Below are 27,671 nucleotides of genomic sequence, written 5' to 3'. Positions count from 1 at the left end.
TTTAGCCTGCATTTATTTGATCCGAAGTACAGCAAAAACAGTACAATTTTGAAATATTTTCACTATTTAAAGTAACTGTTTTCTATTTGAATATATTTTAAAATGTAATTAATTTCTGTGATTTCAAAGCTGAATTTTTAGCATCATTACTCCAGTCACATGATTATACAGAAATCATTCTAATATTCTAATTTGCTGCTCAAAAAACATTTATTATTAGTTTATTAGTATTATTATTAGTATTATTATGTTGAAAACAGCTGAGTAGAATCTTTAAAGGTTTCTTTGATGAATAGAAAGTTCAGAACAGCAGCATTTATCTGAAATATAAATATTTTTAAACATTAAATGTCTTTATCATCACTTTTAATAAATTTAAAGCATCTTTGCTAAAAAAAAAAAAGTATTAATTTATGTTTTTTTTTTCAGACAAATGCTGATCTTTCGATCTTTGTATTCATTAAAGAATCCTGAAAAAATGTACTCAACTGTTTTAAATATTGATAATAATAATAAAAATGTTTCTTAGACAGCAAGTCAGCATATTAAAATGATTTCTGAAGGATCATGTGACACTGAAGGCTGGAGTAATGATGCTGAAAATTTAGCTTTGATCACAGGAATAAAATACATTTTAAAATATATTCAAATAGAAAGCAGTTTTTTAAATAGTAAAAATGTTTCACAGTATTACTGATTTTGGGTCAAATACCTGTAAATGCAGGCTTGGTGAGCAGATAAGACTTCTTATAAAAAACATTAAATATCTTACTGTTCAGAAACATTTAACTGGTAGTGTAGTTTTGAGAAATTCATACATTATCCAGGCACAAATTATATTTGTGTACATAATATTCTTTTATACATTAAAGCATAAAATTAATTGCATTTTAATATTTTTTTTTTTTTAAATATTTTTGTTTAGTAGTTACATTGTTACAATGTACAATATATCATAAATTTTAGCATTTAAAAAAATACACCATTAAATTGACATTATTTCATTTAGCAAGAATGCATAAAACGAAAAAAGTTTTTCTGTCAATTAAATGCAGATCTTTTGATCTTTCTCTTTTTCAAAAAATCCTGAAAAATGTATCAAGGTTTCCAGTAGTTCTCCTGAAAATGTAGCTTTGTCATCACCCACATTACGTTTTAAAATATTTTACTGTATTTAGAATAAAATAATGCAGTGAGAGATTTTTGTTAAACACATGAACAAATCCTACCCCTTAATTTTTAACTTTTGAATGGTAGAATATATATAAATGCTGAATTACCTACTCCTTTTGCAATCCATACATATAAGAAAATGAAGAAAGTAAAGAATTGTATTTTTTTTCTAAAAGTGTACCTTATATAAAAGCAGATTTTGTTTTATAAACCTTGAACATCAATAACAGCACAACAGAACAGTACATTTCATTGAAAGTGCTGCAGAAGACATTAAGTGGTTAAAATAAAGATTTTCAGTCAGCATGCATTTGAAACAAACAAAGCAATATCTAACCAGTGCTGTTTTAGATGAAGTGACGGTAGATTTAGTTTCTGAACAATCGTCGCAGATGAAATACAATACAGGTGCAGGTAACATAGCAGTAATGTTGCTCTAATGTGGATTGTGGCTCCTCATTTGTATTAATCTCAGTGTAACACAGACAGGCAACTTTATGCAGTCACCTTTCTCAAGACAAAGGACATACACCTGCTTAGCATTAACATGCTGGCCAAATCCGGTCACACTTTGATGTGTAGCCACATGATTTCACAGTCCGCATTGATAGCACAAATCAAATTTAAAGGCGTGTTGCCCAGGCAGATTAGAAAAGCAGCGTCCACATTTAATCTCTGCCGAGGCGGCTGTGTTGCCATTAAAATGGCCGAAAATGAAACGCCTCAGGTTGACTGTGGGAATCGGTTATTTGTCAGCACGGTTGTCGGCGGTGAGCAGTAAACAAACTTTCTCTGTCATTTTTTTCCCCTCTGTTCTGTTTCATTCTGTAGAGACAACGAATAGACAAATCACGTTACGGAAAAAAAAAAAAAAACAATCTTTTGCAGATTACATTTAACTTGTCTGAAATATTTAGTTTATGCATGATATGTTTTGATATGCAGCTGATCATTTTCTAATCATGAGACGTCGTTCCCTTGAGATCGGCTGGTAAATGTTCATTTTAATGGACAGGTACATGGTTTCAGTCTACTTCATTAATAGTTCTACATTACCTAATTAATTTCCTTTCATCTCGTCTGCATGTTTTTGAAGTTGAAATGACCTCCAAGATCTTTCTTGTGTCTGATTATATAACAAATAATTGAAATATGACAGTGAATAGCCTATTAAAATAATCTCTCTAATCGCTCATTATCAGATGATAATGCTCTTGATGGAGTTTGATTAGTAGTACATAAAACACTTCTTATAGTTTCTTGCAGTCATATTTTTATTCAGTTTCATTAGTTTAAGCAAGAACTTCTCAACATTTGTCTTCAGCTGTTACCCACACTAAATCCTCCCATTTCCTTTTAAAGCTTAGCAATTGATTTTTTTTTAACAGCAAAGTCAGTGACTGATAAATCATTGTTTACTGAGTCAGGTTTATATAGCGCCGCTATGAGTGAATAGGGATCTTTTTTTGGTTGATGGGGAAGCTCATCTGTGGATAAATCTGTCTTGCTTCACTGTTTCTCTTTCTTTTTTTGGGTCGTGACTATTACACTTTCAAAAAATGTAATTTCAGAGCTCACTGACATAGAATAGATTGCTTTCGGCCACTGTGCCTTTTGCCCCTCAGTTAATTTATTGTACACTGTTTTCTTCCTGCCTGTTTGTTAGATGTCATTTAGTAGCTGTGTTCTAAACTAAATTACAGTCAGAGAGATTCTGTATTTCAGGTTTTCTTCCACCCACGTTCACAAATATAGAGCTCCTGTTACTGAGTGTCTACCTTCTGTTCATTCTTCAAATTCTTATAGACGTTGAAAGGATACCAAAAATTAAAATACAATACATTGTTCCAAACCTCAAATCGAATACATAAAATGAAAAATATTTCATGAAAAATATCTTAATTTGTGTTAAGATGAATAGAGGTCTAACAGGTTTGGGACGACATGAAGGTGAGTACACTCTTTTAAAAATAAAGGTGCTTTAAACAGTTCTTCACAGCGATGCCATAGAAGAAGCATTTTTGGTTCCACAAAGAACCATTCTGTCAAAGGTTCTTTGAAGACCATCTCTTTCTTACCTTTTTATAATCTGAAGAACCTTCTTTCGCCACAAAGAGCCTTTTGTGAAACAGAAAGGTTCTTCAAAAGCTAAAGGTTCTTTATGGAACCATTTAGACAAAAAAGATTCTTCTATGGCATCGTGAAGCACCTTTATTTTTAAGAGTGTAATTAAAGACACAATTTTCATTTTTGGGAACTATCCCTTTGTTGACAAAAAACAAGCTTTAGCATAAACAGTCAAATTTATCAGTCAAATTGTGTATTTTCATACTGCAATGGTTGATTGATTTTGAAGTGATGGGTACAAGATTTCATGGCAAATAAGGAAAAGCTTAAGAGAGCAATGTGTGGATGGTTTTAGTAATATGATAAACCCATGCTTGGCAATGTCCCCCCACTCCCCTACTATGAAACACAAGTACGAATGTCACAAGCAATTACACACAAAGCATAACAAAAGACTGCTATCATGTATAGCTGTGTAATGACACTAGCATTGATGCATGGGGGGGGGCTTAGAAGATGACTGGAGAGCCTCAACAACGTCGCCTCTGGAGTGATGCCAGTCCTGTTAAAAATGCTTCGGAAGGGCTTCAAAAACAAGCAACATGCAAAAACAACTGGCAGCATAAATTGGAGCTTATGGACTGCCCTGGAAAATGGAGGCCTGTTATGCAAACTCATGCATGACCCCAATGTGCCATTGTAATGGAGAAAGGGATTTTTTACACAGCGCTGCGTCTCTCTCTCTTTCTCGCTCTCGGTATCTGTCTATCTGTTTCTCTCTCTAGACACATACAATGATTTTAGCATGCATGCATAATTCGGAGCAGATAAGTGGCAACTGAAGCATTATGCCTATTAATAAATGAACAGTGTGTGAGATGCCAGAAGCTCAGTGACGGGAACATGAACAGCACGAGGCTAAAGCAGGAAAAGACAGTGAAAAACTGCACAGCTGATGGAAACTGCTATTAGAAAGTGTTATAAGCAGAAACACTGTTTCGCACGTTTAGGCCTGATGTTTCACTCTTAAAATAAAGGAGGGGTTTGCAAAAATGCTGTAGAAGATAGAGAAGCTGTAGAACATTTTAAAATCTTTTTAGAATCTTTTGTTGAATGGACAGGTTCTATGGATGTCAGAGGTTCTTTATGGAACTATTTATGCCAATAAAGAACCTTTATTTCTAAGGCCACGTTCACCCAGCAGCAGAATACAGTTGTCAGTGCTGTATTTTGTGTCCCTAAAGGAGAAGTTCACTTTCAGAATGAACATTTCCTGATAATTTACTCACCCCTATGTCATTCAAGATGTGTCTTTCTTTCTTTCTTTAGTCGAAAAGAAATTAAGGTTTTTGAGAAAAACATTCCAGGATTTTTCTCTATACAGTGTATTTCAATCATGGGTGTCAGAAACAAAATGAATGTGGGTAGGTCCTCCCCTAGAAAAAATTTACTGGAGTATATGTCTGGTGCCTTTTAAATAACGGAGTGTCTTTATACACAAAGTGCAAATAGGCCACCTTGTTGGCAGGGCCTATTTACATTATCTCTGCCCACTAACGTCACAACATTACAAAAGACGGCTGTTAAATATCATTTCCAGTGGCGTAAATGGTAAAGCATGTAGAGTATTGTTTTTGATGAGAGAGACCCAAGTTTTTGTCTGCCTTTTGGCGAAATCGTTCTTCTTCCTTTTCAGATCTCGTATCACACTGGAAAGGCATTTGTTTTCAATAAAAATAAAAATAAAGGAAATAATCAAAGTTTAAATAAAGTATAGGTTAGGGTTAGTGCAGTAGGTGCGAGAAGTGAAAACATGGAATGGAGTTTAATTCATATGGACTCTGAATGAGCCAGGTGGAGCGGATTTGACTGATGGTGCTCTGACAAGAGCACAGACATATTTGCTGAATTAGAGACCAGTCCCACCCACATAAAATGGTTCCGACGTCTGTGATTTCAATGGAACCGAAGGTTTCAGTGCAGCTTCAAAGTGCTCTACGCGATCCCAGCCAAGGAATAAGGGTCTTATTTAGTAAAACGATTGGTCATTTTCTAAGAAAAATACAAATTTTAAACCACAAATGCTCATCTTGCACTAGCTCGACCTTACACATTACGTAATCATGCATGCGTGACATAGACAGAAGTACCGACCCGGTTTTCAAAGCGAACGTGCAAAGAAAGTCAAACCCTTTACCCTTACCTTTACAAAAAAGGTAAAACAATGATGTCAAAGGATTTTAAAGTTGGAGGGGAAAATGAGATGGCGTTTTCACCCTACCCTACCTTTTTGAACCGAAGTACACAGATGAAGAGCTAACCACACATGACCTTTCCAAAATGATTATGCAATGTGTAAAGACAGAGCTAGTGTATGACGAGCATTTTTATGTTTTTAAGAAAATGACAGATCTTTCGCTAGATAAGACCCTTATTACTCGGCTGGGATTGTGTAGAGTCCCTTGAAGCTGCACTGAAACTGCAGTTCAGATCTTCAACCTATTGGCCACCATTGAAGTGCATTATATGGAGAAATTTCCTGAAATGTTTTCCTTGAAAACTTAATTATGTTTGTGAATAAAGATGGGAAAACATTAAAGGAGAAGTACACTTCTCATTTCACATATAATGTACTCACCACCTTGTCATCCATGATGTTCATGTCTTTCTTTCTTCAGATGTAAAGAAATTATGTTTTTTGAGGAAAACATTTCTGCATTTTTCTCTATATAATAGACTGATATGGTGCCCCGATTTTGAACTTCCAAAATGCAGTTTAAATGCAGCTTCAAACGATCCCAAATGCGGTTGTAAACAATCTCAGCCGAGGAAGAAGGGTCTTATTTAGCGAAACGATTGGTTATTTATTTTTGTATTAAATACAGTTTAAATACTTTTTAATCTCAAACACTCGTCTTGTCTTTCTCTCCCTGAACTCTGTGTATTCTGACTCAAGACAGTAAGGGTATGTCGAAAAACTCCAATCATATTTTCTTCCTCAACTTCAAAAATCATTTCAAAATCATCCTACATCACTGCAGAAGTACCGACACAGTCTTTGCAAAGTTAACATGCAAAGAAGAGCAAACACTCTTAACAAAACAGCGATATAGGACGATTTTGAAGTTGAGGGAAAACATGAGATGAGAGTTTTTTTATGCTGCGTCTACCGTGTGTTGCGTGTTGTCATGTGTGGTTATGGTAACTTACAGTGATAGAGAAATGCAGTGTGTCACCTGAAAGTTTTAGATCCAGTCCGTTTTTCTTTACCGGAGCCGCTCCTCCCGTCAGTTTGTGTATCTGTCGGTTAATAAAGATCCGATGGATGAACTTGTGGCTCGATTGGACTTTTGTCGTGTCAGAAAATGATAAGGCTTTCAGTTTTATGGATGTCGCTATCTTTGCTATTACTTTGGTCACTTTCGCTGTGATTACTGGTAAGGAATACAGGCTTGATTCCTGTTCCACGTTCATACAGACAGTATTCAAGAAGCTACTGTAAGTTTCTGTTTGAACAGGACGTAACAAGGCGTTTCGGGATTCAGACCTGTAAGTAAACGCAGCTGCCAATCCCAAAAACTGACAATGTGAATGTAGCCTAAGAGTGTTGTTCCATTATTATTATTATTATTATTATTTGTGTGTGTGTGTAAGTTTGGACTCTTTTGTTTGACATTTGATGTTAATATGTACCTATAATTTGTTTGATGTTACATTACTTTCTCATATCCCAACTTAATGTAGAGAGACAACTATGAGCAAATCATAAATTAATCCAGATAATAAGTTTGCAGAGGATGTCAAAACTCAAAGGTCAACAATTTCACACCATGATATGATTCAAAATAATGTGTATAACGTTAATCAAACAATTAAAATGGTTTGTAGTACATTGATTGGCTATTTCTCTACAGAAAGTTCAGTCTTTAGTGATTTGCACTCAAGCACAGATGCATGTCTGATATGACTTATTCAATAACTTCATGCTTGTGCATATTCAAGGTGAGCATAACTCCAGGTTTGCTTTTGTAAGTTAAATGCAAGGAAATTTTGCACCACTTTTCTGATTTTAGCACTCATCTCTTGATAAGCACGTTTCTGTCTCTCTCTTAACCACTGACGCTAGTAGAGCTATAAATAGACATTCAGATCAGACGTACCTTTTGTTTTGTTAATGCAGGGTCAAAAAGGCACCTTTAATGGTTTGAATCAAAATCAAGAGCTGGAAATAAATAACATTTTAATTTAGATTTGAATTGAGAACATTGAGAACAGGTCAGAAGACTGAAATTTTGACATACAAACTTAAAATTCATTAATCCTTCTTAAATGCTTCACAGTTACTCATAACATTGTTTATTTGCATGTACTGTCTGCATTGTGTTAGCACTTGATTCACTAAAGAAAATGTGTGAGATAAGTATTGGCATTATGAACATGCTCTAAGTTTAGTGCTGAACGCCATTGACATGGTGCCATTTCTCATCTTCTGGGTCAGTTTTGAGTTCTCGGCAGTTCTTTACAGCTGCGTCCCAGTCCACATTCAGTTTCCCATATGTCTAAAAAACATCTGTGAATGTTGCAGTTCCATTTAGAGTAACAGGCATCCCATGATGCACCGTCAGGTGTTGCCCTCAATGTAACCTCACAACACTTCAATGTAAGTATGAGGTTTGGTACACACCTCTCTTTTTAGATGTGCAAGGCATCCTTTTTTCCTCAGTTTCTGCAGTTTTCTTAATAAGGCCTGTTGCAGAAGTCCCAGAAGGCTGTGGTTATTTCATGATAGTGTTAGTATTGATAGTAACTTTAGGTGCTGGGGGCTCCGTAAGACAGCGTGGGTCATGTACAGCTATTTTGTGACACTCATTAAGGATTGATAGAGCCCATTTATTTTGGTGTAATTACCGGTTCCATTACTTTTTATGACTAGTCTGGATGCAGCAGGGACTGTGTGTGCACACAAGGCATTTATTGAGCGCTCAGTAAGCTGGTAGAACCAGACTATTGGTGAAACAAAATACAATTCTCTTTGCATTTATTTAAAATGTATTACATAATATTAAAGCATTCTATAAATGATTTATATTATTTTATATTATATTATATTATATTGTGTATTGTTTTTATTTTTTGTAATATTGTCCTGTTTTGTGCAACACCTGCACTTTATAAACTGCTTCTGTTATAGTAGATAAATATAACCACTGTAACAAAAATTAATATAAATGTATATAAATATATTTAAATGTAAAAAAATATATACAGTATATATATACACTACCGCTCAAAAGTTTGGGATCAGTAAGACTTGGAATATTTTTTTAAAGAAGTTTCTTATGCTCATCAAGACTGCATTTATTCTATATATATAATCTATGCTATCACTATTTATTAATTTAACACCTCCTTGGTGAATAAAAGTAATTTCTTTCAAAAAAAAAGAAAGAATAAAAATGTACTGACCCCAAACTTTTGAACAGTAGTGTGTATTTTTTAGAAGAGTTCTATTTTAAATAAATGCTGTTCTTTTTAACTTTTTATTCATCAAAGAATCCTGAAAAAAAGTATCAGAGATTCCAAAAAAATATTAAGCAACACAACTGTTTCCAGCACTGATAATAAATCAGTATATGGAGGGTCATGTGACACTTAATACTGGAGTAATGATGCTGAAAAATTCAGCTTTAATCATAGGAATAAATTCGATTTTTAATGTATATTAAAATAGAAGAACGTTGTACATCTTAATGATATTTCACAATATAACTTTTTTTTCTGTATTTTTGATCAAATAAATGCAGCCTTGATGAGCATAAGAGACTTCTTTATATATATACATTATTTTATATTATATTTTTGCGTAAAAACCTGCATGTTGCATATACTGCTGCTGTAACAGTTTAATTTTTTATATATAATATATTTACAATATGAATAAACATATTTAAATACAATTTAAAGCTCCCAGAAATTCTCATTTAAATACATAATGCTATATATTAGTTGTAATATCATCCCTTAACACCTGCTCTTTATGTGTACTGCTATAACAGTTTCCAACAGAGGTAAGCACTTGATTGACTTCTTCATTTCAGTATCTGCTCCTGTGGATTCTTCACCTGCATTACACTTGTGTTATTTGTTTTTCGTTTGGTACGACGTGTAAAGCCCCCGTACATGCTGTCGGCACTACAGTTAGGGGAAACTGAGAGATAAAGTGATGTATGTACACGTAAATAAACAGGCCAGACTTGTGTTGCTCAGCTGCGACGAGGTCATTGACTCCTCTGAAATATACCCAGCTTCTCTGCGCTCTCTTATTCTGTTTGCTTCAGGCCATGTTTGAATGTGTGTGCGCGTTTCTCTGATCCGAGCACCCACTGGCGCATGTGTCCACTGGCTGGTGTGTATTTACTTGTATGTGTTTGCTTGTTTCGCCTCTCAGGGGAGGCAGACCTCAGCTGCAGGGGATTCTGGGTATGTATACTAAAAGGAGGTCACAGACATTCGTGAGTCTGTGAGTGGGTGTATAGACTAAAAACACACAGATATTCTACAGCTGTTGGAGAATTCAGGGAAACGGCTACATGTCATGTTCGTTTGCATGAATCATTTGTTTCTTCAAGCTATCCTGACAGTGCGGAAACGCTCCGAGACAGGCGATACATTTGCAGCAGGACCATGGACCGTGTTAAGCTTCAAACTGCTTTTTTCTAACACATTTACCAATGGGTCCTTCGGCTATTCATACATGTTGATGTTGACTCAGAGTCTCTACTGAGTCACTCTCAGGGCTCCGAGGAGCTACTTGAGACATACTGGCAAGTGAATGCGGACAGTGCACCACCTCATATCAGGCAGGAAATGTTCATCCTTTTTTGCATGAGCAAAAAAGTGCAAGTCAAATCCATTTGTGCCGCTTCATAAGAACACACCAGACCAGACAGCTGTGCTGTCAGACTACTTTGACCACAGTAATGTTGAGAAAACTTAAAAAATCAACTTTATGCATTCAGATTTTGTATCGGCTTTAAAAAGCCTCTAAGTAACACTTGTCAACTTGAATTTGCTCTTGAATTTGCTCTTGAACTTGAATTTGCTCATTCGCTAAATGCAAAATACCTCATTCAGCCAATAAATTCATTGAAGAACCACAGATGGGTGTCAAATCAGCCATGATGAAAACCAAAATATTAAATGTCATGGATGAATATTTACAGAGTAATCCACTATTTTGTAGATGGGGGTCAAAATGGCAATTTTCACCTGAGGCTCAGAGCCAAATTACAGGGGGTTAAAAATGACTTTAGAAAGATGGCAGCATCATAATGTTATTTTTTCTCAGAGATTGTTAGGTCTGTTAGTAAAATCCGTTGACTTTAGCAATCTTTGTTGCATTATGTGTCAATAGTACCCATTCAAAAATGGTGAAAGAGCACTTTTCAAGTTTTTTCTCCAAGGTTTGCATACCATGCAGAGGTTTTTAATTAATCTGTAAAAATAATATCCCCTTTTTCAAATCGAGCCATTCTCAGATGCCTGTCGTTGTGGCGTCACACCCACAGAGGCTGCTCCCACGATAGCTGATTGACATGAGTGTCTTACTTCAGATCAGCTGTAACAGTCCGAACTCCATTGTTTCGATGCCGGAGCAGAGATGTAAGTTAGACAAGAATATCTTAGATTGAGGTGTTGTGTTGCTGGATGTGATAATGAACATAGTGGTCGTCATTTACCCCCGACACCTGAGCTGTTGAAGATGCAGTGGATTACGTTTGTTTGTGAAGGGAATGCGCCTCCCAATCTACATAAATGCGTCTCTGTTCACGCAAATCATTCGTGATCCAGCTTCACCTACAGCAGAAGTGAGTCTCTGCAATCACCTTTCCTAATAACTTGCTAGTTAGCAAGTTTCGTGGCTAAAGTAAACAATCTCTCAGAGCGGCTCGTCACTCCACAGAGAGAAGAAAGGGGTGGGGCGAACATTTAAAGGAACAATCCCTCAGAATGGGCTGAGTTTTGCAGAGCTTATTTTGGCAAGGTAAAAAGGGTGTTTTTTACACAACCATTGAGAATTTTTAACCAAAGTACATTATAGACCTTATATTAAGACCCTAAAGAATCATATCAACTTGTGGAAAATGGGCATCCGATGACCACTTTAACCGCCTTTAGATGCTGGGTCTTAACAATCTTTCCTTTTGGCATCTTCATTTTTAAAGCCCTGTGTGGCTCGGTTCCAGATATATTAGAATTTCAATATGGCTCCAGGAGTAAATTGTTAAAATGTACACATTTGCAAAAATATGATGCTTACTTTCTTTTAAAGAGGAACGTCTTTAGAACAAATAATGTTGAAACTAGAGATGCATCTTGTTTTCCTCTGTCAGAACAGCTGCATTGAACATACCTGTCTGAGTGCCATAAATATTCTTTTTCCATACTTTGTATGCCTATAACTGAAGAAGTATTAAAGATATTACAATATGATTTTAGATTCTAGTTCTTAAAAAACATTTCTTTTAGAGTCTCCATGTCGACGTTGTTGAATATTACCATTTTCAATAGTTGAAAACCAAACGTTGGCACTTTGTATACAGCTGATACTTGTTTTATTTAAAGAACAATGTCTGAAGAATAAATAATGTTGAAATTAGAATTGTATCTTGTTTCCCTCAATAACAATATGCATAGAGCATACCTGTCTCAGTGCTAAAAATGCACTGAAATGGTCTGTAAATATCCATCCATGACATTTAATATTTTGGCTTTCATCACTATACATGTCTAAGTTTCTTTAGGAATACTACCAAAATCAAAATTTGAGCTGGGGATCTCTGGTTGGGTTGACACGGAATGACCCTGATGTCTTTTTCATAACATTTTCAATTAGTAACAGTAAACTGATTTACAATTGGTGTAGAAACTACTTTCACTCAGAAATTGTAAATTTCATGAATCATTAGAAAGAAACCCATTGAATTAAATTTTGAAGTTTTGACATTTTGAAGTACTGTAGAAAGCTGTAGGAAATCTAATCTAGGTTTTATTTGCAACTTTGAACATTATTAAATTACATTACGTCAAGGTTTACCAAAGTGGAGGGGGTTCATTTAATAAAAAGCTAATAATGAATTAAATCATGTAATTGTAAATAAAAAAAAATAAATAAATAAAATGAAAACAAGCAAAATAAAATACTTACTAAAAAAGCATTTTATCTGTTTACCTGCATGACATGTGACATGTAACTAATGTCAGAGAATCGTGAACATGAAAATGTGTTACTTAATTATTAACTTAGTACCTTTAAATATGTTATATAGAATAGAAATTAATGTATTAACAAGTAGCTGATGCACTGTTAAAATTTTAATGATTTTTGTAAATTTTGCTATTTTACAAGGGAAGTTGTAAAAGATTAAAAAGAAGAGTTAGGGGGACTTAATAATAAATTATGAATAATTTATTGCTATTGTGTAAATAACTGTAAATAACTGTAGTCAGAATATGACTATTTTAAAATGTATTCTAATAACAAGTACCTGATTTTTTAATCTGATTATGTGATCTAGATTACATTTAATCTGTTACTACCCAGCTTTGAGTGTATCATAAATCAACATTATAACACAAAAAAATGATTAACAATAAACAATATTGACGTTTAAATAATAGTCAACAGCTAAACACTAATCATTTAACAGTATCTGTATAATTTATTCATGCTGGGAACTCAGAAACCCTTAATATATTGTTCAGTTTAAAATTATTAATTTAGACAACTGTGTTTGGCACAACATTTATGGGAATTCTGATTGTCAGGTTTTTATGTAGTTTCAAATGATTTATATTTTTAGTATTTCTGACTCAAAAAGTCCTATAAACTTGCAGCTACGTCTGAATTTGACTGCTTGTGACAAGTTTGCATATGTTTGTTTGCTATTGTGCACAGGATGACACAACAAGAAGTATTTATCCGCAACATTCAATGATAAATTTGTAACACTTTCATATGCAGTGCAATAATAATACGCAGACGGCTTCTTATTGTTCTGTGCTGTGTTGGAAAAATCCCTCCAAGAGATCTCAGATTGAATGATTTGTGTTTACAGATAATCTTCCCGGCTAATGTGAGCTATAAGATTGCTCCAGACAACTCTGCATTCGGTCTTTGTACCATTCACGCTTCATTTCCCAGCACATTTTTTAGAAATATGTCATGTGAGAAAAATTAATGTCAGCCCAGAGGGAGTAACATGTCGAGAGTTATCTTATGATTCCACAGAGCTCAAAAAAGGCTTTTGGCTGCGTTTTAAGCTGTGAGAAGTGCGTACGCATTGCTTTTAAATGCGGGGTTGGAATTCAGATTGGTGATTTAAAGATGAGAAGTTAAATATCGACTGCCAGCCCTGAAAGCTGGCGCTATTAAACATAAATGCATGATAACAGCTGGTTCGTATTCCCTTTGATGAAGCATGTTGTAGGGAGATGTGTTGCTGATTTTAATTTCTGATGTTAATCAATAAGAGAAGCCTCTGAATACATTATTGAAGCAGACTTGAGTTGGTTTTACTGAAAGGAAAAAAAAAAAAACATTTCTTGCTGGTTGATATGAAACGGGGTCTGACCTAGAAATATATGACCCAAGAACAAAATATTTCAGGCACAATTATTTTGTGTCATAGTATGACATTTATATTTGCATAACTCCTGCTGCGTAAAACTGGTTATCTTCTCTTTGTATAGTATATTTTATGGATTTAAAAAAAAAAAAAAATCTATATATTTCTATATATTATCTATATATTTACATATATACACATACATACATACATATTAATTATATATATAAAATTTGTAAAAATAAATAAATAAATCTAAGAGAGAGCATATATACACTACCGTTCAAAAGTTTGGGGTCAGTAAGACTTGTAATAATCTTTAAAGAAGTCTCTTATGCTCATCAAGGCTGCATTTATTTGATTAAAAATATAGAAAAAAAACAGTAATATTGCTAAATGTTTTTAAAATATAAAATAATGTTTTTTATTTTAACATACTTTAAAATAGAATTTATTCCTGTGATGAAAAGCTGAATTTTTATCAGCTGTTACTCCAGTCTTAAGTGTCACATGATCCTTCAGAAATCATTCTAATATGCCGATTTATTATTAGAATGATCAATGTTGGATAATATCAACAGTTGTGCTGCCAAATATTTTTTGGAACCTGTGATTTTTTTTTTTTTTTTCAGGATTCTTTCATGAATAACAAGTTTAAAAAGTACAGTGTTTAATATATTCAAAATATAAATATTTTATAACAATGTAAATTATTTATTATTAACTTTTAATAAACTTTTAATTATTAACTTAATACATCCTTGGTGAATAAAAGTAATAATTTCTTGAAAAAAAAAAAAAGAAAAGAAACAATAAAAATGTACTGACTCCAAACTTTTGAACGGTAGTGTATGTGTATATATATATATATATATATATATATATATATATAATACATATATTTAATAATATATCGTGTGCATGTGTGTGTGCATGTGTGTGTGTGTGTGTGTGTTTCCACAGTATTACAATAAGTCTAATAAAATATTTAATGTAATTTCAATATTTAAAAATATATATTTATTTAGCATGAACTTGCTCTATTTTTTACATATATATATATATATATATATATAAATATAAAAAAATAAATGTAAAAAAAATAGAGAGAGCAAGTTGATGCTAAATAAGTATTTTATGTATTTAAGTGTGTTTCCACAGCATTACAATAAATCTAATAGAATATTTAATGTAATTTTAATATTGTATGGAATTTTATTATTCAAATAGCTGTATATTAAATATATTTTTAAAAAAACATTTTAAAAGATAAATAAATATATATGTAGACATTTTAAAATAAATATATAGACAGAGAACACAAAAAGTGTGTGTATATACACATCTATATATGTGGGTATATATATATATATATATATATTTACATTAATAATTTACAATAATATAGAGAGCAAGATGATGCTAAATAAATGATATTTTATTACGATTATGTATTGCAAAGTATTACAAATATAATAAAAATAATAAAAAACATAATATAAATTTAATGTAACGTTAATATTGTATCAAATTTATATAAAAATATAAATAAATATATAATTTTAAATAGACAGATTATAGACTATATAGACAGATAGCACAAAAAACACCACTTTGAAAAAAAAATGATTCAGAAAAAAAAATGATTTCAATTTTTGATTTAGAAAAAAAAAAAAAAAAAGAGTTAGTAATTCAGTGAATTTAGGCTGATGAAATATCACCATTTGTCCTGTTCTTGTTCATTTGTTTGTTTAGTTTGAGCCTGGGTCCCTCAACAATTCTGACTGCCAAGAAAGAAGGACGAAGGGAGAAAGAATGTTAAAGATTAAATAGTTTGCAAACTTCAGAAAATTTGAGCATTTATAGCATCACTTTCCTCCAGGCTGTGCTGTAATTAAGCCGTGTTTGATGGAAACTCAGAATTAGGCTGCTTAGCTGCACTGTTGTGTGCTTTGCCTGTGCAATACATTACAGTTTAATGGGTGCCATTTGAGAATGAGTACCTCTCCACACTAGAGTAATTTCCAATCAGAGCATTTTCTCTCCAGCTCTCTGTCAAACTACTCCTCTGACTATCCCCCTCTCTCTCGCTCTCTATACATTACAAGCCTTATCATGACCGGCATTAATCCTGTGATGGATATGAGACTCAGGTAATTGTCCTTGTTAAAAATCACAGGTGTGTGTGCATCAGATTGTCAGGTATGACACTCTGTATTCTTCTCACCACAAGGTGAAAACGAGTCAAAAGAACATTCACACGTCTCTTCCTGTTATCCAGCTTGTCGTGTATTTCTTGTTATCACTGAACCGCACCAGTTTACAAATGAGCAAGTGTGAGGATAGTGTATATTGAATTATTACGGGAGAATCTCATACTGAAAACTTGGATTTATAATGTACGTACAGTATTTGTGTAATATGTTTCCAGTAGGGGAGACCAGGGGGTCTATAGTTATTAGATGTCTTTATTGTATTTATGTATTTATTTTTTGGTATGTGTCTATATAGAAAAAAAAAAACATTTCTGAGAAATATTAACTAGGATAAAAAAAATGACAGCTGGCCCCAGTCTTTCTTTTGAGGTTAGCTATTAATGATAATTAATATTTATACTCTGTTTATTTGTTGCTATCTATATCCACATGCAGAAATAAATGGCATGTAGTCAGCGGGAGGAACAAAGTTGCTTAGAGTAAAGTGTGTCAGAGCTGTTTTAATTACTCTGAACCCTTTGCCCTACTGCTCCATTCCACACTCCTTCATTACTGTGCTTTTAATTAGCCTTTGACTCACCAAAAATACTAAAGCATCGATTCTCTTAAAGGTAATCTCTATGTGCGCTACTGTAATGACCTTGGGTCTAGTAAGGCCTGATGGGAGAATGACCAGAGTTGCACTGATTGATGTGACCCACCTCCAACATAACCTCAGGGGAGAGAAAAAGAGAGAAAAAGTGAAAGAGAAACAAGCAAGTTCATTTTACTAGTATTACGTTTTTTAACTTACTTACCTTAAAGGAATAATTCACCTAAAAGTGAAAATTTGCTGAAAATTGACTCACCTCGGGCCATTCAACATATAGATGACATACAGATTTGGAGAATTTTAGCATTAAATCACTTGGATGCCAATGGATCCTATGCAGGTGAATGGGTGCCGTCAGAACGAGAGTCCAGACAGCTGATAAAAACACCACAGTAATCCACAATCTATTAATTAAAGTCTTGTGAACTTAAAATCTGTGTGTTTGTAATAAGCATATTCACATTTTAAAATAAAAGTGCTTTCTTACTGCTTTCTTCAGTGGAAAAAGTTGTTTTGTCTGAATCAGGAAAGAAATATGCACAGATCAAGCACCATTTACAAGTGAAAACAAACAGTTTTAAATAACTATGTTGGTAGGTTTTGATGTGAGAGGACAACAAGGGATGAACTTTTTCACCGGAGGAAGTGATATTATGGATTATGGACTGGTATTTTGTCCTGAATTGATGGTTTAAAGTTAAAAATCTTTGTTGATGAATTTGTTTCCTTACTTGTGGATTAATATAATGTTTTTATCGGCTGTTTGGACATTCTGACGGCACCCATTTACTGCAGAGGATCCATCAGTAAGCAAGCGATGTAAAACTAAATTTTTCCAAATCTGTTCTACATGTTGAATGGTCATCTTTCCGTGAAAGCAGTAGTTAAAAAATGAAAATGCTGTCATTATTTACTCACCCTCATGTTGTTTTAAACCTGAAAGACTTTCATTCTTCTGTGGAACACAAAGAAATTAGAAACATATCTCAGTGTTTTTATCCTTGTAATGAAAGTCCAATGTCTGGGCAAAAACAATTCTTCAAAATATCTTCTTTTTTGGTGTGAACTATTCTTTTCTCCCAAAAAACTCTGTCACAAAGCAAACAGATGTGCTTCTGCTTATACCCTCTATCTCTCACACGCACACACACACACATCTGCAGAGGTGATGGAGTAGTGACTCACCTCAGGCCATCCAACATATAGATGAGTTTGTTTGTTCATCAGAACAGATTTGGAGAATTTTAGCGTTAAATCACTTGGACATGGTGTTTTTAACTTCAAAACATAGCTTCCAGCTAAAATAAAAGTCCTCTATCCATAATACTGCTTTCTCCAGTGCAAAAAGTTGTTTTGTCTGAATCAGGAAAGAAATGTTCACAGATCAAGCACCATTTACAAGTGAAAACAAACAACTATGTTGGTAAATTTTGATGTGAGAGGACAACAGGGGATGAACTTTTTCACTGGAGGAAGTGATATTATGGATTATGGACTGGTATTTTGTTCAGAAGTAATGGCTCACCCTCATGTTGTTTCAAACCTGAAAGAAAACTTTCAAATCTTCTAAATGGAACACAAAAAAAATTAGAAACCCTCATGTTGTCTCAGTGTTTTTTATCCTTGTAATGAAAGTCCAACGTCTGGGCAAAAACAATTCTTCAAAATATCTTCTTTTTTGGTGTAAACTATTCTTTTCTCCCAAAAAACTCTGTCACAAAGCAAACAGATGTGCTTCTGCCTATACTCTCTATCTCTCTCACACTCACACACACACACACATCTGCAGAGGTGATGGAGTAGTGGCTCACCTCAGGCCATCCAACGTATAGATGAGTTTGTTTGTTCATCAGAACAGATTTGGAGAATTTTAGTGTTAAATCACTTGGACATGGTGTTTTTAACTTCAAAACATAGCTTCCAGCTAAAATAAAAGTCCTCTATCCATAATACTGCTTTCTCCAGTGCAAAAAGTTGTTTTGTCTGAATCAAGAAAGAAATGTTCACAGATCAAGCACCATTTACAAGTGAAAACAAACAACTATGTTGGTAGATTTTGATGTGAGAGGACAACAGGGGATGAACTTTTTCACTGGAGGAAGTGATATTATGGATTATGGACTGGTATTTTGTTCAGAAGTAATGGTTTAAAGTTAAAATTCTTTGTTGATGAATTTGTTTCCTTACTTGTGGAGTAACATAATGTTTTTATCAGCTGTTTAGACTCTCATTCTGACGGCACCCATTTACTGCAGAGGATCCATCTGTGAGCAAGTGATGTAAAACTAAATTTTTCCAAATCTGTTCTACATGTTGAATGGTCATCTTTCCGTGAAAGCAGTAGTTAAAAAATGAAAATGCTGTCATTATTTACTCACCCTCATGTTGTTTCAAACCTGAATGACTTTCATTCTTCTGAGGAACACAAAGAAATTAGAAACGTATCTCAGTGTTTTTTATCCTTGTAATGAAAGTCCAACATCTGAACAAAAACAGTTCCTCAAAATATCTTCTTTTTTGGTGTAAAATATTCTTTTTCCCAAAAAACTCTGTCACAAAGCAAACAGATGTGCTTCTGCTTATACTTTCTATCTCTCTCACACACTCACACACACACACATCTGCACAGGTGATGGAGTAGTGATTCACCTCAGGCCATCCAACATATAAACGAGTTTGTTTGTTCATCAGAACAGATTTGGAGAATTTTAGCGTTAAATCACTTGGACACCAATGGATCCTATGCAAGTGAATGGGTGCCGTCAGTATGAGAGTCCAAACAGCTGATAAAAACAATTAATAAAACAATTTCTATCAATTAAAGTCTTGTAAAGTTAAAAGCTGTGTGTCTGTAATAAGCATATTCACATTTTTAATAGTGTTTTTAACTTCAAAACGTAGCTTCCAGCTAAAATAAAAGTCCTCTATCCATAATACTGCTTTCTCCAGTGGAAAAAGTTGTTTTGTCTGAATCAGGAAAGAAATATACACAAGTCAAGCACCATTTACAAGTGAAAACAAACAGTTTTAAACAACTATGTTAGTAGGTTTTGTTGTGAGAGGACAACAGGGGATGAACATTTTCACTGGAGGAAGATATTAATCCGATATTATGGATTGGTATTTTGGTCAGAAGTGATGGTTTAAAGTTAAAACCTTTAAAGATGAACTTATTTTCATCACATGACATTAACTGATGGAGTTGTGTGGATTACTTGTGGATTATTATAATGTTTTTATCGGCTGTTTGGACTCTCATTCTGACGGCACCCATTGACTGCAGAGGATCCATCAGTGAGTAAGTGATGTAATAGCCATCATTCCATGAAAGCAATTAAAAAATGAAAATGCTGTCATTATTTACTCACCCTCATGTTGTTCCAAACCTGAAAAAAACACAAAGAAATTAGAAATATATCTCAGTGTTTTTTGTCCTTGTAATGAAAGTCCAATGTGTAGACAAAAACAATTCTTCAAAATATCTTCTTTTTTGGTGTGAACTATCCCTTTAACTCCCAAAAACTCAGCAAACAGATGTACTTCTGCCCGTACTCTCTGTCTCACACACACACACACACACATCCGCACAGGTGATGGAGTAGTGATTACCTGTAGCTAACAGAAACATGGTGTGAATGAGTTTAGCCTCAGCAGCAGGGCTGGAATGGCCATTTGTCCTCTAAGAAATTCAGCATTAGGCTAGCTCACAGTCCGGAGGCGTCATTACCCCACACTCATTCTGAGCACAGATGGTGCCAGTGCAGGATGGTTTAATGTCCACCTGTCTGATGGCTGTGCAAAAAGCTGCCTCTCTGGCCTCGCTCTTGATCTCTCACCGTCACACACATACAGATTCAACCAGCGAACACACCCGCGCACGCATACGTCTGCTGCCACGGGATGTAAAAAGCATTAAATCGCAATGAAAGACTCCTTGCGGTACGTAAACCTATTATTAGCTTCCATTAGACTCACCTCAAGTCATTACAGTCAAACTCAATGAGATGCCATGTGAGGAAATAGACCTTTCTGTGTCACATCGTTTGTGATTTGAGCCAGTGACGTGCACATAAAACAAATATACTGAACGGCTTTTTATTGTCACCGGATAAATGTGCTCTGTAAATGTTCTTTGCGGTCTGATTTATCTCTGAGCAACTGCAAAATTAATAATAATAGAAGCTGTTATGGGCAAAGAGAGTTTTGAGGGCCAGTTAGTATGTGGTAACACATTAAACATACATTAAACGCTGGCACAAATCAATTATACAGTAAATTTTGTCTAGAGCTAGTTACCAAGAATCATGAATCAGGTCTCCGCCCACAAGCAGTGATAACATGCACAAGCAAATTTGCTCAGTGACTTCCAATATTTCACAAACGTAATGTTGTGCTATTTTGCTAACAGTTAAATTGTGTTTTTGTCATGTTGTATACTTGTTTTATATTTTTATATTCGTTCATTTAGAAAGCATTATTACCCCTGTGAGTTCTGAAGTGTTTAATTTTTATATTTTATATTCCTATTTTATTGTGTATATTACTGTGTGTTATTCTTAATTTTCTTTATATACATTTTTTAATTTTTATTTTCCTTTTGAGTGTCATTATCCCTCGTCTGTTTTTTGTTAATTTTCCTATTTATGCTGTACATTTTTGTTATTTATTTAGTGCTGTCAAGCAATTAATCGCATCCAAAACAAAAGGTTTTGTTTACATAAATATATATATATATATATATATATATATATATATATATATATATATATATGTATGTATACACATGCATGTATACATTTAAGAAAAATGTTTATATATTAGAAATATTTGGATATAACGTCAATTATATGAATGTAAATATATACTATTTATATTTATGTATATTATATATTTATATCTATTTACACTTATAAATATATAAATATTTTTAAAATATATACTGTATGTGTGTGGACTGTATATATATAATAAACATACACAGTACACACATATATATTATGTAAACAAAAACTTTTATTTTGGATATGATTAATCGCAATGAATTGTTTGACAGTGCTAATATTTTATTTAGTGTTATGCCTTTTCTGTGAGCCACTGAAATATATTGTGTTGATTACATTTTTTATTTAGTTTTTCATGCATAATTCTTATATTTCTTGTTTGTTTTAATATCATGGCTTGTCTGTAAGCCACCTAAATGTTTTTGTGAATTTTTTCCTTTTTATATTTTTATTTTATGTTGTATAGTTTACTTTTATATTCTGCATTTTTTTATATTCCCCTTTTTTTATTCTTAATTCTTTATTACATTTTTAATTTCCTATTATTTATGCTATTTCATGCTCATTTTTATGTTGCATACTTTTCTTTTGTATTTGACTTTTTTCATTTATTTGTGAAGCATCACGTCTTTTCTGTAAGCCACGAATCATTTTTAATCATTTGTTTCTATTTCATATTCCTGTTTTATGTTTTTTTATGTAAAAAGTGACGTTATGCCTTTTTTTAAACTACTGAAATATTTTTAATTAATTTTGTCGTTGACGTTATGCCTTTTCTCTAAGCCACTGAAATGCATATTTGTGTTATATTTTTCTACTCACATTTTGTGTGTTATATGCCAGTGTCATGGCCTGACTTCTATGATTGGCTAAAGAAGAGCTTTTTAGGTTAGGTCATGTACAAAAAGGACTTGTTCTGGACTTGGGTTCTGGATGTTCTTTCACTGTTCCTGCTCGAACTCCATCTCTAAAATTAGAGGACACTCATAGGTTCATGGGAATTTTGATTCAGGAACGCATCCTACTTTAAGCGCTTAGACGGGTGTTCTTTATGCTGATCCTAAGTTGAATTGCGGTTTCAAATAGATTGACAGTTTAAGCAGTTTGCTGTGTTTAAGGCTTGTTATGCTCTTTAAACTGTCTCCCTCTGCTCACAAACGCTCATGGCTGAGAAGAAGCTAAAACATTAAATTACCTCCAGGAGGTGAATGTTTTGTCAGGATATCACTGCACATTTTAATGGCCGTTTGTTTGCGAATGTTGTAGTGGCTCACAATTTTTCATTTTGTGTGTCAGCTCGTTTTCTGAACAGTCAAAAAACAAGATGAAAACATTCATCTAAAGGTCTGCTGGGCCAGTACTAGATCAATGAACTATAGCATGGATTTTAAAGCTTTCAGTATAGGACAGAGCCATAAAGAACCTATTCCTTATGACAAGCCATTCCCATCTTCATGGAAATCCACATTCTGCAATAATGACTAGGATCGAATTGCTGCTGTATTAGACATCCATCTCCTAAAAAAACACCATGGGGAGCTATTATTCACTCCGACTGAACGAGTATGAGAATCGTATCCAGCCGTATAAGAAGGTATTCTGAAATAATAAAATAGTCAATAAGACATTTAAAGCAGTTAACAGAGGTTAAATAGAATCCGGAGGGGTTTGTGAAGACGTTTTGTAGTTTCAGGCTGGACGCTGAGATATTATGGAGCTTATGGAGAGCGCGGCAGTAATAGGTCCAGAGTGAGCTGTCAGGACTGGCGGCTAGTGTTTTGAGTGTAATCCTGTCAGTGTGTTGGGGTTGATGTTTTAATGTGAGGTCAAAACTAGACGTACGTGTTTCCAAACACGCTTAGACAAATGGATGCCTCCTGCTCAAACGTGAGGACTGATGACAGCCCAGCCAGGGCAATCATGTCCACCGCTGGCCTAGCACTGTTAGTTTTCCATTGCTCACTCAAACCCTGAAGCGGGAGCTTGAAAAAAGATTTGAAGTGCACAGAGATCAAGCCTCATGCTCATACACTGTAATTTCCTCTCTTATGTACACGCTGTAAATACTTCATTTTATAGTCGGTAACTGATAAATTGTTGCTACTAAAATTCTGTACTATCCTGTCTAATTAAATAGAAATAAAACACTAAAAACTGATGGTTGTTTTAAATGCAAGAAGTGAATTTAAGCATCATAACAACAATGTACAATATAAAAAACAGATATTACAGTAACTTTTTATCTATCTATCTATCTATCTATCTATCTATCATTCTATCATTCTATCTGTTGTTCTATCTATTGTTCTATAGTTCTGTTATTCTATTGTTCAGTCATTTTATCTGTCAGTCTACCTATCATTTTATCGATCTTTCTATCTATCTTTCTATCTATCTGTTGTTCTATCAATCTATCATTCTATTATTCTATTAAGTCATTTTATCTGTATCTATCTATCGTTCTATCATTCTGTCTGCTTTTCATCTGTTGTTCTATCGTTCTCTCATTCTATTATTTTAAGTCATTTTATCTATGTATCTATGTATCTATCTATCTGTCTATCTGTCTATCTATCTATCTATCTATCTATCTATCTACCATTCTGTCGTTCTATCATTCTATCGTTCTATCTATCTATTGATCCATTGTTCTATCATTCTATTGTTCAGTCATTTTATCTATCTGTCTATCTGTCGTTCTATCATCAATTCAGTATCAACTGTTACTGATAAAAAAAAATGTTTGGTGATGTATATCAAATATTTGGAAATCAAAGACTTGATATAAAAAATACATATACAATATTTATTGATTTTGACAAATAATAATAATAATAATAATAATATATTCAGTATTGACTGAAATACTGATAAGTATAAATAAAAATCCCTAATATATTTATATTCACTATATAAAATCACTAATATTAGATTTATAATGTATGTTTAATATTGACAATATCAATAAATAATATTGATCAATTAAAAATAACAAAAAAAATAATTTAAAAAAAACTCAAAAAATTGGTTGGTATGTAACTAATACAGACCACTGATACATTAAATTATCTTTAATATCAGCAGTTGTACAGTATATCCAATTTGAATTCAAAACATTTCCAATATCAACTAAAATATTATCTCAGCCAGTAACGAATGGGAAACCCATTCGTGATAAATTGTGCATTCCAATAATTCATGTTAACTCTCAAAATTCTTTCTTCTTTAGATGTTTTCACTCCAGTTAGAATGGCACAATTTCTCTGTTATGTCCTCGTGTGAGCTCTGGTGTAATTGAGGGATGTGGGAGCGGACGGGTGGACAGCTGTCAGGGGAAGATAAAGAGGGTTTCCGCGGGTGTTGGGGAAAGGGGAGCATCTGATGGAGGGCCTCGCTGCAGCAACCCCACTGGCTGAATTACCTGGCCGCTTTATAATTGTGTGAGAGGGGCGCTTCCAACAGCTCTGTCATTACTCAACCGGCCCGGCCCGGCCCAGCGAGGGAGCTGCCTGCCTCCTTTCCTCCCTCTTGCTTTTTTCCCGTCCTGCACTTCTGTCCTCCTCCGTTCCCTTGTTCTTTGCTGTCTTGGGGTTGGTGCGGAGCTGTGAGCCCACTGTTTGAGGGGGAAACCATTACCTCTCATCAATCCCCCAGCTCTCCTCAGGGTGCTCTCTATTGTTATGGTGACCCACTAGTAGCTTTTTGCGCATTCTGATCTTTTCCCTTTCTTTTTTTTTTCTCTTTTTGTCACAATGGGGTCCACTTTGCCGCAGTGCAAATCGTGTAGCTCCAGATATCCTGCAAAGTGTGTGTGTTAAAGGGCAAGGAGCATGATAATGACTGTGAGGACTTAATAATTGCACTGTCTCAAGGCCTTTTATCAAGAATGAGTCTTGCCTGTTTAATCACATCAATGCCATACCGTACTATATGTCCTCACTTTGTCTAAACCACGACAGCACCCTCACCTTATTTGCGCTCCCCATAAAAGCATTTGCTTACATCACCCCAGGGTAAAAGGCTTGTCATTTAGATAAGATAATCAACATGCTTCAAGGGCAATTTGCAACGCAGAGAAAAGAAAGAATACATGGTAATTACACAGAAAGCCTAGCAGTAAGAGTCTGTAGAAGAGCCTATAATTTTCTCTTTAGAGGCTTTTTACAAGGGCCATTTGCTCTAATGCTTTTTTAACTGATGACTTTGGAAGTTAATCTAATTAAGGAGCTGAGGCTTCAGGTTTTTTTTTTTTTTTTTTTTTTTTTAAGTTTTGATTGCCTTTTTACCCTCATGGATTTAAATAAATATGTATAAAACACACACAAACTCCAAAACACCTTTTTTGTGTGGGGAAAATTATGATTTTCTCATCTATTTTTTGGAAAGAAATTGTCTGTTTTTTTTTTTTCTTCTTTTCCATTTTTGAACACTGAAAAGAAGCTGAATCTTATTGATAATTAATGACTGATGACCATCAAAGCGTAAAAAGTGGAAAAGCACAAGGTTTCTGAACAGAATATAAATTAAATCAGTTGTATATACAAGCAGAATGATATGCTTGTATAGTTTAATTTATTATTTTTTATGCAATATTTTATTATGACATTGAATAATTTAACTAAACGTAGCTTTTTAACTGTAGCTTTGGTTGAAGTCAGCTTAATATTGTATTTATGTATATCATTTTTGCACAGAAGTTAGGAAGTGGTTAGTGCAAGATCAAATAATAATAAATTGTAATTAAACCCTGTAAATCATAATTAATTCCTGCTATAAGGCAAGCTGAAACCAAGTTTTACTCATGCACCATCCACCAAATGTCTAAGAATTTTAGTCTAGTTGTAGTCAATGAAATCTTAGACACAATTTTGTCATGCTGTATAATGGTTAAAATGCTAAAAATTATTTTTGCTCGAAATTGTAATGATAATGATCGTTGTCATTTGAGAAGTGTAGTTTTGCATTTTAGTTATTGTATTTTCACCTAAAAGCACAAATCAATAGGATGTCGACTCACGTACACAGTTTATTTTGCCTCATCTATTGTACTAATTTATTATAGGCTATTTATTATAGAAATTAATATCAAAGACTCTCTCTCTGTCTATGTTTTAAAAACTGGCATGGTTGTCAGATTGCAAAAATTAAGTAAAACACCAGGTACAAAATGTATCTTTTTAACAAAGAAGCTCTGATTCAGGGATTTAAAATCTTGATATCTGGCGACCACACACAAATCTCACATAGTAGAGGCACTTACAGCCGTCGGCAATAATATTTTGTCTACTTTCTTTGATGAAAATGAAAAGAAGTTTTGTTAAAGATTTTATTTTTAAAATACATATAGTCTCATCTTTTATCGTCAACGATATTGCATGTTGATATAGTCAAAGTTATCATTTATTGACCTTATGGTTGTCTTGTAATCATCTCTTTTTATTCGTGAGGAAAAAAGCTTGTCAACTAATGTTTTTCGTCCTAGTGTTTGTAAACGAAATTAACACTACTTTTATCTGCTCAGATTTTGTCAGATATTGGGTGAGATTAAAGGTTCTGGACTGACTCCATTCATATTTGTCTGTTTTCCACCTGTACAAGCTGTTTCCTCTTTAACAGGCTTCTGCAAATTTATGTATGTCTTTGACCATTGACCTCATAAATGTGTATTTATCACTGATTTGCTTGTATTTCCAGTGCACGCGTTGCTGAAATGTATATTTCTGATGCATGTCAGTGATATGTATGCGGCCAAACTGAAATATGTGCATCTTTATTATGTGTCAAAGGTGAAGTATCTCATATATGCCACTGATGTATGTGCGTGTGTGTGTTTCTGCATCTACAGAGGGAGGAACATGCGAAGTCATCGCAGCACACCGATGTTGCAACAAGAACCGCATTGAGGAGCGTTCCCAGACGGTCAAGTGCTCATGTTTACCGGGAAAAGTGGCCGGCACAACACGAAACAAACCCTCCTGTGTAGACGGTAGGAATCCAGATCTGAAAATATTGACTTACCTAAAATGTATCACCATTTAAGTGCAAGATACCTTTTTTTTATGATCAGATGTAATCAATTTTTAGAGAAACCTTCTGAAAAAAACAAAACAAAAAGCTTTCTAACGTGCATCAAATTACAATTTATTTGACATTTAGCTCAGAGTAAAATAGACTACAGTGAACATGGCATGACAAAATAGACTAAATATAAAGG

General features: G+C 33.9%; 1 protein-coding gene across 3 annotated transcripts in view; it reads left to right on the top strand.

The window, feature by feature from the left end:
• LOC127173523 (chemokine-like protein TAFA-1) overlaps nucleotides 1-27,671 on the top strand; it is a 181,348-nt gene that overhangs the window by 116,676 nt on the left and 37,001 nt on the right. For all 3 annotated transcript variants that reach the window (XR_007828777.1, XR_007828778.1, XM_051123442.1), the window contains exon 3: nucleotides 27,303-27,443. Coding sequence is in view for 1 of the 3 variants with exons in the window: in XM_051123442.1 (XP_050979399.1) it covers nucleotides 27,303-27,443 (141 nt within the window). In the remaining 2 variants the exon portion in view is untranslated. The remainder of the gene's footprint in view (nucleotides 1-27,302; nucleotides 27,444-27,671) is intronic.

Source organism: Labeo rohita, chromosome 11 (genome assembly GCF_022985175.1).
Source record: "Labeo rohita strain BAU-BD-2019 chromosome 11, IGBB_LRoh.1.0, whole genome shotgun sequence".
Lineage (NCBI taxonomy): Eukaryota > Metazoa > Chordata > Actinopteri > Cypriniformes > Cyprinidae > Labeo > Labeo rohita.
Note: the sequence above shows the minus strand (reverse complement) of the source record. Positions and strands in the feature narration are given on the sequence as shown.